Consider the following 12,144-nt stretch of genomic DNA (forward strand, 5'->3'; position numbering starts at 1 on the left):
CAATAGTAAAAAAAAAAAAGATAATGCAATTTAAAAATGGGCAAATACTTCAAGAGACATTTTTTAAAATTGGCCAACGAGTACATGGAAAGATACTCAGTTTCATTAGCCATTAAGGATATAAATCCAAACCACAACCAGGCACCACTTCACATTCACTAGGATGGTTAGAATAAAGAAAAAACAGAAACAAGGGCTGGCAAGCATGCCGAGAAATCAGAGTCCTCACAGACTGCTGGCGAGAATGTAAAATAGTGCAGCTGCTTTGAAAACAGCTTGGCAGTTCCTCAAAATGTTCAACACGGAGTGCCATATGACTCAGCAGTTCCATTCCTAGATATCTACCTAAGGGAACTGAAAACTCACGTCCACACAAACACTTGTACACGGATGTTCATAGCAGCATTATTCATAATGAACCAACAAAATGTGGTGTGTCCAAGCAACGCAGTATTATTCTGACATAAAATTATTTTAAATATTATAAGCCATAAAATTATTGATACAGGCTATAACATGGATGAACCTTCCAGTAGGTAAATCCATAGATAGAAAGTAGACTGCCAGGTGCCAGAAGGAAGGGGAAGGGGAGTGCCTACTAATGGGTGCAGAGTTGCTCTGGGGATGTTGACAGCGTTCAACAAGTCTGTGGTGACAGTCACACAACTCCCTAAATACACTAAGAATCTTTGAACTGCATAATTTAAATGGGTGAACTGTCTGATGTGTGTATTATGTCCTCATAAATCTGTTTAAAAATAAACTGAACAAAGCTTTCAAAGGTAGATCTCTTTTCTCTTATTAAAACCATTATCTGATTATAAGGGCACTATGGCAGAACTCAGAAGACAGACAGGAACCATGCATGCTGTGAAATGCTCCTATTTGGAAAGGCAGACATTAGCTCTCCGTACTGTTTGAGAGCGCCTCATGAACTCAGTTTACAACTACATGAAGAAGTCCAGGGGGCTGGCCCCCGTCTCTACTCGGTCGGCCATCCACCTGGGGTCTGCAAGTAGGTAACAGGCCCTGAGGGTTTGGGCTCTCTTTCAGTCATTTTGGTTACATACTGACTAGTGCTTGTGGCTGAGAGATAGAGTGCTCATTGTCTGCAATGGCCAGAACAGCATACAGAGTTCTTCCTCCAAATGTAATGGTCCTCCTGAGAACCCCAAGGTACTACAACCTCAAAAACCAGACCTATATATGTTGCCCCAAGTCCCTAGGTCCCTCTAGACCATTTGCAGCACCCATCCATGCCACTGACCACTGCTCTGACCCGGACCTTGGTGTCTCGTCTGCTAGGATGTGAGAAATGACCCTCCTGTTGCTGCTTCTCCTCTCTTAGACCCCTGACCCACCGACCCCATGTGAGTAATGCTGGCTTGGAGCCAGGCATGCAGCAGTTATGGGCAATGTGACTGGCCCAAACAAGGACACAGAAAACCCAGCTGCAAAGCCGGAAGGAATCAACAAGGCCTGTGGCCCAAGAGAGAGTACTACCTCCTACACCGTTCTTCAGGCCTTTTTCTGGGCACTTGATGTATCTTCCCATCAACTTGGAAGCTCTTGTACTTCCTCCCTCCAGACAGGAAAGGGCACAAGTCAAAACCATCCCTTCTGCTCCTGATGTCCTCTACTCTCCTCTCCTTTCTCCTAGCAGTTTGGAATGATGGAACTAGACTAGAAAATGCACTTAATTCATGGTCTCAACTCAGTCATTTTTGGGGGATCACTGCTAATATTTTTCCAAAAAAAAAAAGATGCTTTTTGTACAGCTGAACAGATCCAAACAAACTCCATTATATCATATGTGCACTGCCTCATCCATTATAATGAGAGCTTGTTAAGTACATAGTACTTAAACTACGCTTCTCCAAGTAAATGAAGGGTGTAAAATTCAAAGTAAATTTGGGTGCAGAGAATACAAGGACCACATCAGACATGGTGTTGCAAGGTGTGCACTGCAGGCAGAGGCCACTCACCTCGCTATTGCTGTAGCGTGCCAGCTCCGAGATGAAGCGCATATGGTCCTCCCGAATCTGGACCATCTGCTCGCAGATGTTGTACTGTGGGCTGCTGCTGGAGGACGTGCAGGTCCATCTGGGAGTAAAGGGGAAACGTGCATGACCTGAGGGACACCTGGCCGAGGACACGTGCAAGGCAGGTCCACCCCCAGCCCAGCAGGCCCACTGTAGCCGAGGTCGAGGTGCAGAGCAAACGTGGCATTCTCTGCATGGTAACAGCTGGGTCTGCCTCAGCTCCCTGTGTCGGGTCTGTGTCTACCTTCTCATGTCTGTATTCTGGAAAAGGAACCGTAATTTCTCTTTAATCAGTAAACTACTTTCCACAAAGCTGAGAGTTGCTGGATTCAAGATACTGCATTACCCTTTCAGAGCCCCTTGACACATTACTGCACAGTTGGCAGGAACTAGTATTTCCTTATTATTCACATGTGAAATATAAACTATAGTACAAAACAAGTCAGCCAGACTCAGGAACAAAAGTTATCTTTGATGGGAGAGTTGAAACTGACATGACTTGGAAATTAGACAGTGTTGCCATAACTAACTACGTGTACAACACACCATTTCAGCAGCAAACAGATATAGTCAACAGAGGGGGGAAAAAAGGGTATCAAAACTTAAACTGGAAAAAAAAAAAAAAAGATTAAATCTGTTGGCGTTCTTGGACAGAAAGCATGGGTCTTTGGGCTCAGAGCAGTTCCCTCGGTTTCCTCACACTCAGCACCAACTTGCACGATGTTTCTATCAAGTTCGCCCCTTTGCCAGAAGAAAAGGATGCACATTACCAATTTTCAACATGATCAGTACACTATCTCAAGCAGCATCACTTTTAACTTTGATTCCATTATAAGATGGCATGACGATCACAGAGGCACTGGCCAAGGCGGCTCCTTGAGTCTGCAGCAGGCACACAAGGCCAGGCCCTGCACCAGGGTCCACTCTCAACACACTGGCCTTCCCTGCAGGCCCCAGACAGCATGTCCTCCTCAGGAGAGGCACATGTGTTACCAGATTTAATGGCAGATGTGTTAGGAAATAAGCTGGCACAAGAGCCAGATGCCAACATCTGCCACTTGCACCAACCCCCAGGGGCCAGACACAGGTGCTAGACTGCTGGGCTGAGCTCTTAGAGCTGACTGCTACAGGTTTAGGCATCTGCCTCAGGGGCTGTGAAACACAGAAATTAACTGGTAATAATGGCCAATGACTTACACCAATCCCTGTGACTTTTAGTGACTTTACACTTACACTAAAAACAAAGTATGCAAAACTCCTTGCTTCCTGACTCTTTTATTGATTTCACCATCACTTATGCTATACAGATGATTGTGTTTGTTACAGCAGGAGGTGTACGCTGCTAACTTACATTTAGGCATTTCTATTTATACCATGGAAATCAGTACACCCTCCAATCAGAGCTCAAGTCGATGCTGAAATGAAGAGAGGGTTCAGTTTAGTGAATGTGATTTTGAGGAAGGTCATCACATATCAGATTTAATGGCAGATGTATTAGGAAATAAGCTGGCACAGAGGCTGGCAAGCTGCATACAGCACAGACCCAATGTGACCAGTTTTTATGTGCCCCCAAGCCACATAAATGGTTTTTACAGATTTAAAGAGTAATTAAAAACAAAAGTAAAAAATAAGAATATGTGACATAGGTGGCTAGAAAGACATAATATGTTTATAAATTGGCCTTCACAGAAAAAGACTGCTAACCTCTGAGTAGCCAGATTGAGGTGCAACTGTATTTTTCAAAACCATGGCTGAATGGAGACCATGGATCTGGCGAAAGTCAACAGAAGCATCCTATGAGACTCAAGTGACTACGTGGAAGGTGCAATAAAAAGAATTATGTATTTACTATCATTTGTAACCATAAGCTGCAGATTCTTTATAACAGGGATTGGTCAACTGTCTTAGCACAGGCCCAGAAAGTAAGACTTTAAAATTCGGAGGCTACACTGCCTCTGTCACATCAGCCGTAGAGCCATTATCTGAAAAAAAAAAAACAAAAAACAAAAAACCCACCTCTTTAAAAATGTAAAGACCATTCTCAACAACTGAGACCTTGCAAAAATAAGCCTGGTCTGGTTCTGGCTCTCGGGTGATAGCTCTATAACCTCTGTAAGTTGCATACAAACATCCAGCCCCTTCCCAGCAGACTGGTTGTTCAGCTTTTATCAGCACCCAGAGAATTTGTTTATACTTCCATATATGTGACCAACACTGTCTAACAGAACTCTTTGGGATGATGAAAAAGTTCTATATCTGTGCTGACCAAAACAGTAGACCCTATCTATTCAGATCAGATCAGTCGCTCAGTCATGTCCAACTCTCTGCGACCCCATGAATCGCAGCACGCCAGGCCTCTCTGCCCATCACCAACTCCCAGAGTTCACTGAGACTCATGTCCAATGAGTCAGTGATGCCATCCAGCCATCTCATCCTCTGTCGTCCCCTTCTCCTCTTGCTCCCAATCCCTCCCAACATCAGAGTCTTTTCCAATGAGTCAACGCTTTACATCAGGTGGCCAAAGTACTAGAGTTTCAGCTTTAGCATCAGTCCTTCCAAAGAAATCCCAGGGCTGATCTCCTTCAGAATGGACTGGTTGGATCTCCTTGCAGTCCAAGGGACTCTCAAGAGTTTTCTCCAACACCACAGTTCAAAAGCATCAATTCTTCAGCGCTCAGCCTTCTTCACAGTCCAACTCTCACATCCATACATGACCACAGGAAAAACCATAGCCTTGACTAGATGGACCTTTGTTGGCACAGTAATGTCTCTGCTTTTGAATATGCTATCTAGGTTGGTCATAACTTTCCTTCCAAGAAGTAAGCATCTTTTAATTTCATGGCTGCAGTCACCATCTACAGTGGTTTTGGAGCCCAGAAAAATAAAGTCTGACACTGTTTCCACTGTTTCCCCATCTATTTCCCATGAAGTGATGGGACCGGATGCCATGATCTTAGTTTTCTGAATGTTGAGCTTTAAGCCAACTTTTTCACTCTCCACTTTCACTTTCATGAAGAGGCTTTTGAGTTCCTCTTCATTTTCTGCCATAAGGGTGGTATCATCTGCATATCTGAGGTTATTGGTATTTCTCCCGGCAATCTTGATTTCAGCTTGTGCTTCTTCCAGTCCAGAGTTTCTCATGATGTACTCTGCATATAAGTTAAATAAACAGGGTGACAATATACAGCCTTGACGAACTCCTTTTTCTATTTGGAACCAGTCTGTTGTTCCATGTGCAGTTCTAACTGTTGCTTCCTGACCTGCATACAAATTTCTCAAGAGGCAGATCAGGTGGTCTGGTATTCCCATCTCTTTCAGAATTTTCCACAGTTCATTGTGATCCACACAGTCAAAAGCTTTGGCATAGTCAATAAAGCAGAAATAGATGCTTTTCTGGAACTCTCTTGCTTTTTCCATGATCCAGCGGATGTTGGCAATTTGATCTCTGGTTCCTCTGCCTTTTCTAAAACCAGCTTGAACATCAGGAAGTTCACAGTTCACATATTGCTGAAGCCTGGCTTGGAGAATTTTGAGCATTACTTTACTAGCGTGTGAGATGAGTACAATTGTGCGGTAGTTTGAGCATTCTTTGGCACTGCATTTCTTTGGGATTGGAATGAAAACTGACCTTTTCCAGTCCTGTGGCCACTGCTGAGTTTTCCAAATTTGCTGGCATATTGAGTGCAGCACTTTCACAGCATCATCTTTCAGGATTTGGAAGAGCTCAACTGGAATTCCATCACCTCCACGAGCTTTGTTCGTAGTGATGCTTTCTAAGGTCCACTTGACTTCACATTCCAGGATGTCTGGCTCTAGGTCAGTGATCACACCATCGTGATTATCTGGGTCGTGAAGATCTTTTTTGTACAGTTCTTCTGTGTATTCTTGCCATCTCTTCTTAATATCTTCTGCTTCTGTTAAGTCCATACCATTTCTGTCCTTTATCGAGCCCATCTTTGCATGAAATGTTCCTTTGGTATCTCTGATTTTCTAAGAGATCCCTAGTCTTTCCCATTCTGTTGTTTTCCTCTATTTCTTTGCATTGATCGCTGAGGAAGGCTTTCTTATCTCTTCTTGCTATTCTTTGGAACTCTGCATTCAGATGTTTATATCTTTCCTTTTCTCCTTTGCTTTTCGCTTCTCTTCTTTTCACAGCTATTTGTAAGCCCTCCCCAGACAGCCATTTTGCTTTTTTGCATTTCTTTTCCATGGGGATGGTCTTGATCCCTGTCTCCTGTACAATGTCACGAACCTCATTCCATAGTTCATCAGGCACTCTATCTATCAGATCTAGGCCCTTAAATCTATTTCTCACTTCCACTGTGTAATCGTAAGGGATTTGATTTAGGTCATACCTGAATGGTCTAGTGGTTTTCCCTACTTTCTTCAATATAAGTCTGAATTTAGCAATAAGGAGTTCATGGTCTGAGCCACAGTCAGCTCCCGGTCTTGTTTTTGCTGACTGTATAGAGCTTCTCCATCTTTGGCTGCAAAGAATATAATCAATCTGATTTCCATGTTGACCATCTGGTGATGTCCATGTATACAGTGTTCTCTTGTGTTGTTCGAAGAGGGTATTTGTTATGACCAGTGCATTTTCTTGGCCAAACTCTATTAGTCTTTGCCCTGCTTCATTCCGTATTCCAAGGCCAAATTTGCCTGTTACTCCAGGTGTTTCCTGACTTCCTACTTTTGCATTCCACTCCCCTATAATGAAAAGGACATCTTTTTTGGGTGTTAGTTCTAAAAAGTCTTGTAGGTCTTCATAGAACTGTTCAACTTCAGCTTCTTCAGCGTTACTGGTTGGGGCATATACTTGGATTACTGTGGTATTGAATGGTTTGCCTTGGAAATGAACAGGGATCATTCTGTCGTTTTTGAGATTGCATCCAAGGACTGCATTTTGGACTCTCTTGTTGACCATGATGGCCACTCCATTTCTTCTGAGGGATTCCTGCCCGCAGTAGTAGATATAATGGTCATCTGAGTTAAATTAACCCATTCCAGTCCATTTCAGTTCGCTGATTCCTAGAATGTTGACAGTCACTCTTGCCATCTCTTGTTTGACCACTTCCAATTTGCCTTGATTCATGGACCTGACATTCCAGGTTCCAATGCAATATTTCTCTTTACAGCATCGGATCTTGCTTCTATCACACTCACATCCACAGCTGGGTATTGTTTTTGCTTTGGCTCCATCCCTTCATTCTTTCTGGAGTTATTTCTCCACTGATCTCCAGTAGCAAATTGGGCACCTTCTGTCCTGGGGAGTTTCTCTTTCAGTATCGTATCATTTTGCCTTTTCATATTGTTCATGGGGTTCTCAAGGCAAGAATATTGAAGTGGTTTGCCATTCCCTTCTCCAGTGGACCACATTCTGTCAGATCTCTCCACCATGACCCGCCCATCTTGGGTTGCCCCACGGGCATGGCTTAGTTTCATTGAGTTAGACAAGGCTGTGGTTCTAGTGTGATTAGATTGACTAGTTTTCTGTGAGTATGGTTTCAGTGTGTTTGCCCTCTGATGCCCTCTTGCAACACCTACCGTCTTACTTGGGTTTCTCTTACCTTGGGCGTGGGGTATCTCTTCATGGCTGCTCCAGCAAAGCGCAGCCATTGCTCCTTACCTTGGACGAGAGGTATCTCCTCACTGCCGCCTTTCCTGACCTTCAACGTGGGATAGCTCCTCTAGGACCCTATCTATTAGATATCTGAAATGTGGCCATTCTACTAAGAAAATAAATTGCACTTACAAATGAATTTAAATGTAAACATCTACACTTGGAATAGACTACCATATCAGGCATGTGATTGAAAATGTCAAAGGTGGCGTCTCTGGATAGGTAAGCAGCATGTCAGGAACCACAGTGAGAACACTGAAGAATGCTCTGACCGGGCAACTCACTCTCTGCCTACCGAGATTTATTTTCCTCATAGTGGGCGCTGGTCTTGATGTATCTTGCCAGTTCTATTTGCATGTCTCCAAATAGCGGAACCACCTGGAGCTGCTGTATTCAAAGAATAAAAATAAAAAACCCAGGGTCATTATGTATTGTATTTAGTCACCAAATACAATCTAAGAAGAATACGGAATGCTAATAATTACTGAAGGTTGAATGCTATTTCTGCAAATTACTTACTGCAAAAAAGTTGTAAACAACTTCTACATTCACTTAAAGAACCAATTCAAACATTAAAATTAACCTACCTTGTTGCTAGAACCATGGTCATTTAAAAAAAGAATCTGCATTTCTATATACAAGAAACAATTAGGATAAATAACTAAAGAGAAAAAAATTGCAATAGCATCAAAAAATAAAAGTATGTAGTATTAAATCTAACAAAATATGTTAAAACTTCAAAACAAAATATTACCAAAAATTCTAGAAAAATTTTTAAAGTTCTAAGTGAATAGAGAATTATGTTAGGTTCATGTATTGGAAAACATGGTATTTTTAAAATATCCATTTTCCCTAAATCGATCTACAGATTCAACAGAATCCCAAACAATATTCCAAGAGGAAAAATGGTTTATGGGTAGTATGTGCATGTGTGTGTATGTCTGTGTGTAAATCAGCAAGTCAATTCTAAAATATATTTCAAAAGATAGAGGGACAATGCTCAAGACAACCATGGAGAACATAACTTGATGACCTGCTGGAGACTTACAGCAGCTAAGCCAGCACAGGTGAAGACCAGTGGGGCAGAGCAACTTAAGGCAGAGTCATTCACATAGAGACACCTGCTTTATGACCCAGGTGACTCCTCAGAGCAATGAAGGGAAAACAGAGTCAACTAGATATCCACAGGGGGAAAAAAACAATCTAAGACTGTCAACCCTCTCTCTCACAGCATACATTACATCAATTCCAGGGGGATTATAGAGCTAGATAGAAAAGGAAACAATGATGCTACTAGAAGGTAATGCAAAAGAAAATTCTCAAGAGTCTGTTTTATCAAAGAGTTCTTAAAGTGGACATCAAAGATGAATATATCGGACCACATTAAAATTAAGAACCTCAGTTCACCGATGACTCTTCAAGAAAGTGAAAAATAAGAGCTACAGAGGGGAAATGCATGTATTTTAGGACATATGTGTCCGACAAAGGATACATACCCAGAATACGTAAAGAACTACAAACCAACAGGGGAAAAAAAAGAATGAGAGACTTGAAAGGACACTTCACAAAGAGAACACACAAAGGACTAATAATACCGTGAAAAGCAATCAGGGAAACATCAACTAAACCACAAGGAAACTAGCCAATAAAATCTCAAAGACACACAGGCACACCCTTCAGGATGCCCCCTTGGTGAAGATATGAAGCCCCAAGAATGCTCACTGACTGCTGGTGGTGATGCAAGTCAGCACAGCCATGTGGGGGAACTGAGGCTGTATCTACTGCACTGAAAATGTCCATTCTATAGATGAATACGCAATCCACCACTGGGTGCCTATCCAGTAAAAATGTGCACACATGTGCACACATCAGAGCAGCACTGTTCACACAAGCCAAAACGCAGAAACAATCTCATGTTCATCACAGAATGGATAAGTAAATTGCAGGTTAGTCATAAAATGTAGGGCCACACCATAGTGAAAAAGTAAAAACTATAGATGCAGGTTCCCATAGGGACGATCTGACAAAGCCAGACACAAAAGAATACATATGGCATGATTCCTTTAGACAAGGTTCAAATTCAGGCAAACCTGCTGTAAGAGCAGTAGACAGTCTACTCACACCCACCCACCTGCCAATACCGCATTTCTTACTTTGGACCAAAGTCACAGAGGTTGACCTCCCAAAGCCCAAACTGCATACACTTCAATAAAAAGGTTTATCTAGAAACTGCAACTCACCTTGAAGTATTTGTCGATTTTGGATAAGTTTATTCTTTTCTTGGCATCTAGTTTATAAATGTTGCTGACACTTCCATCCATCAAATATAGACCAAACCCCATGACCTGAAAAATCACAAAACGGCACATAAAGCTTAGACCTGCAGGTTTAATTATCCATAAACACACTGCTAGAGTTCATAACTTTGAAATGACAATTCATTCTTATTTCAAAAAGCACTTTTTAAAAAAACTGTAGCTGACCTACAACCCTATGTTAGTTCCAGGCGCACAACACAGTGAGTTGATATTTCTATACATTCAAAAATGATCACAATAATAAGTCCACCACGCAAAGACAGAAAATATTGACGACAGTATTTCCAAAGCAGTATATTTCATCCTCCGGCCTCACTTACTTTATAGCCAGAAGTCTACACTTCTTAATCTGACCTATTTCATTCACTCCCCTATACCACAATTGGGAACCTCCTGTCCTCTGTATCTATGAGTCTGTTTCTGTTTTACGTTTGTTCATTTATTTTTTTAGATTCTACATATAAGTGAAATCATATGGTTATTTGTCTTTCTCTGCCTGACTTATTTCACATAGCATAAAACTAAGTACATTCACAAATGGCAAGATTTCATTTTTTATGCCTGAACAACATTCCATTATATCTAAATATATAGCTATATAGATATATATAAGGCAATGGCACCCCACTCCAGTACTCTTGCCTGGAAAATCCCATGGACGGAGGAGCCTGGTAGGCTGCAGTTCATGCGGTCACGGAGAATCGGACACAAATGAGCGACTTCACTTTCACTTTTTCCTTTCATGCATTGGAGAAGGAAATGGCAACCCACTCCAGTGTTCTTGCCTGGAGAATCCCAGGGACGGTGGAGCCTGGTGGGCTGCCGTCTATGGGGTCGCACAGAGTCGGACACGACTGAAGTGACTTAGCAGCAGCAGTAGCAACCTTCTTATGCATCTATCAATGTACACTTCGGCTTTCATGTCTTGACTATTGTTAACAATGATGCATATATCTTTTTTAATTAGTATTTCTCTTCATATAACTATCCAGAAGTGGAATTGCTGGATCTTACGGTAATTTTTTTCATTCTTTGAAGAACCACCATATTGTTTTCCGTCATGGCTGCGGCAATTTACATTCCCACCAGATTTCAAACTGTACCAGCAATTCCATTTTCTCCACTTGCTTGCTAGCAATTGTCATCTCTAGTCTTTTTGACAACATCCATTCTGACAAGTGTGAGATGATACTTCACTGTGGTTTTGATTTGCATCTCCCTGATGATGAGTAATATTGAGCATCTTTTCATGTAGCTCTTGGTCATCTCTATGTCTTCTTTGTTATTAATGCCTATTCATATCCTCTGTCCATTTAAAAATTTTTTTTCACATTGAGTTGTTCAAGTTCTTTCTACAGCTCAGATATTAACCCTTCGTTGAAAATACCTTCTTCATTTAGTACATGGTCTTTCCATTTTGCTGATAGTTTCCTTTGAAGTTTCTGAGTTTGATGTGGTCCCATTTGTTTATTTTTTCCTTTGCTTCCCTTTTCTGAGGTGACAGATCAAAAAATATACATATGTTGCTAAAACTAATAATGTCAGAGAGTTTTCTTCCAGGAATTTTATGGTTTCAGGTCTTAACAATTAAATCTTTAATCCATTTTGAGCTTGTTTTTTGTATATGGTGTGAGAGAGTAGTCCAGTTTTCCCAGCACCACTTATTAAGAGGCTGTCTTTTCCATCACATATTCTTGTTTCTTTTGTCATAGATTAATTGCCCATTAAGTGTGAGTTTATTTCTGAGCTCTCCGTTTCACTGATTTTTGTGTCTGTTTTTGTGCCTTACCATCCTGTTCTGAGGACTTCCCTGGTGGCTCAGATGGTAAAGCATCTGCCTACAATGCAGGAGACTCAGGTTCAATCCCTGGGTTGGGAAGATCTCCTGGAGAAGGAAATGGCAACCCACTCCAGTATTCTTGCCTGGAAAATCCCATGGACGGAGGAGCCTGGTAGGTTACAGCCTATGAGATCGCCAAGAGTCGGACACGACTGAGCGACTTATGATGACTATGGCCCTGTTCTGAATTTGTGGTATAGTTTGAAATCAATTACATCAAACTGGAGTGTGCTACCACCAGTTTTGTCCTTAAAGCTTTCTCTCATAAGATTGTTTTAATTGGGGTCTTTCATGTTTCCTTACAAATGTTATAATGATTTGTTC

The 12,144-nt window shown here is 41.7% G+C and overlaps 1 protein-coding gene across 1 annotated transcript in view; it reads right to left on the reverse strand.

The window, feature by feature from the left end:
- The window catches only part of CYFIP1 (cytoplasmic FMR1 interacting protein 1), a 107,754-nt gene that overhangs the window by 53,461 nt on the left and 42,149 nt on the right, over positions 1-12,144 (reverse strand). The window contains 3 exon segments of the mRNA XM_025272633.2: positions 1,986-2,103; positions 7,958-8,049; positions 9,903-10,007. Coding sequence (XP_025128418.1) covers positions 1,986-2,103; positions 7,958-8,049; positions 9,903-10,007 — 315 coding nt within the window.

This window comes from Bubalus bubalis, chromosome 2 (genome assembly GCF_019923935.1).
Source record: "Bubalus bubalis isolate 160015118507 breed Murrah chromosome 2, NDDB_SH_1, whole genome shotgun sequence".
In the NCBI taxonomy this organism is placed as follows: domain Eukaryota; kingdom Metazoa; phylum Chordata; class Mammalia; order Artiodactyla; family Bovidae; genus Bubalus; species Bubalus bubalis.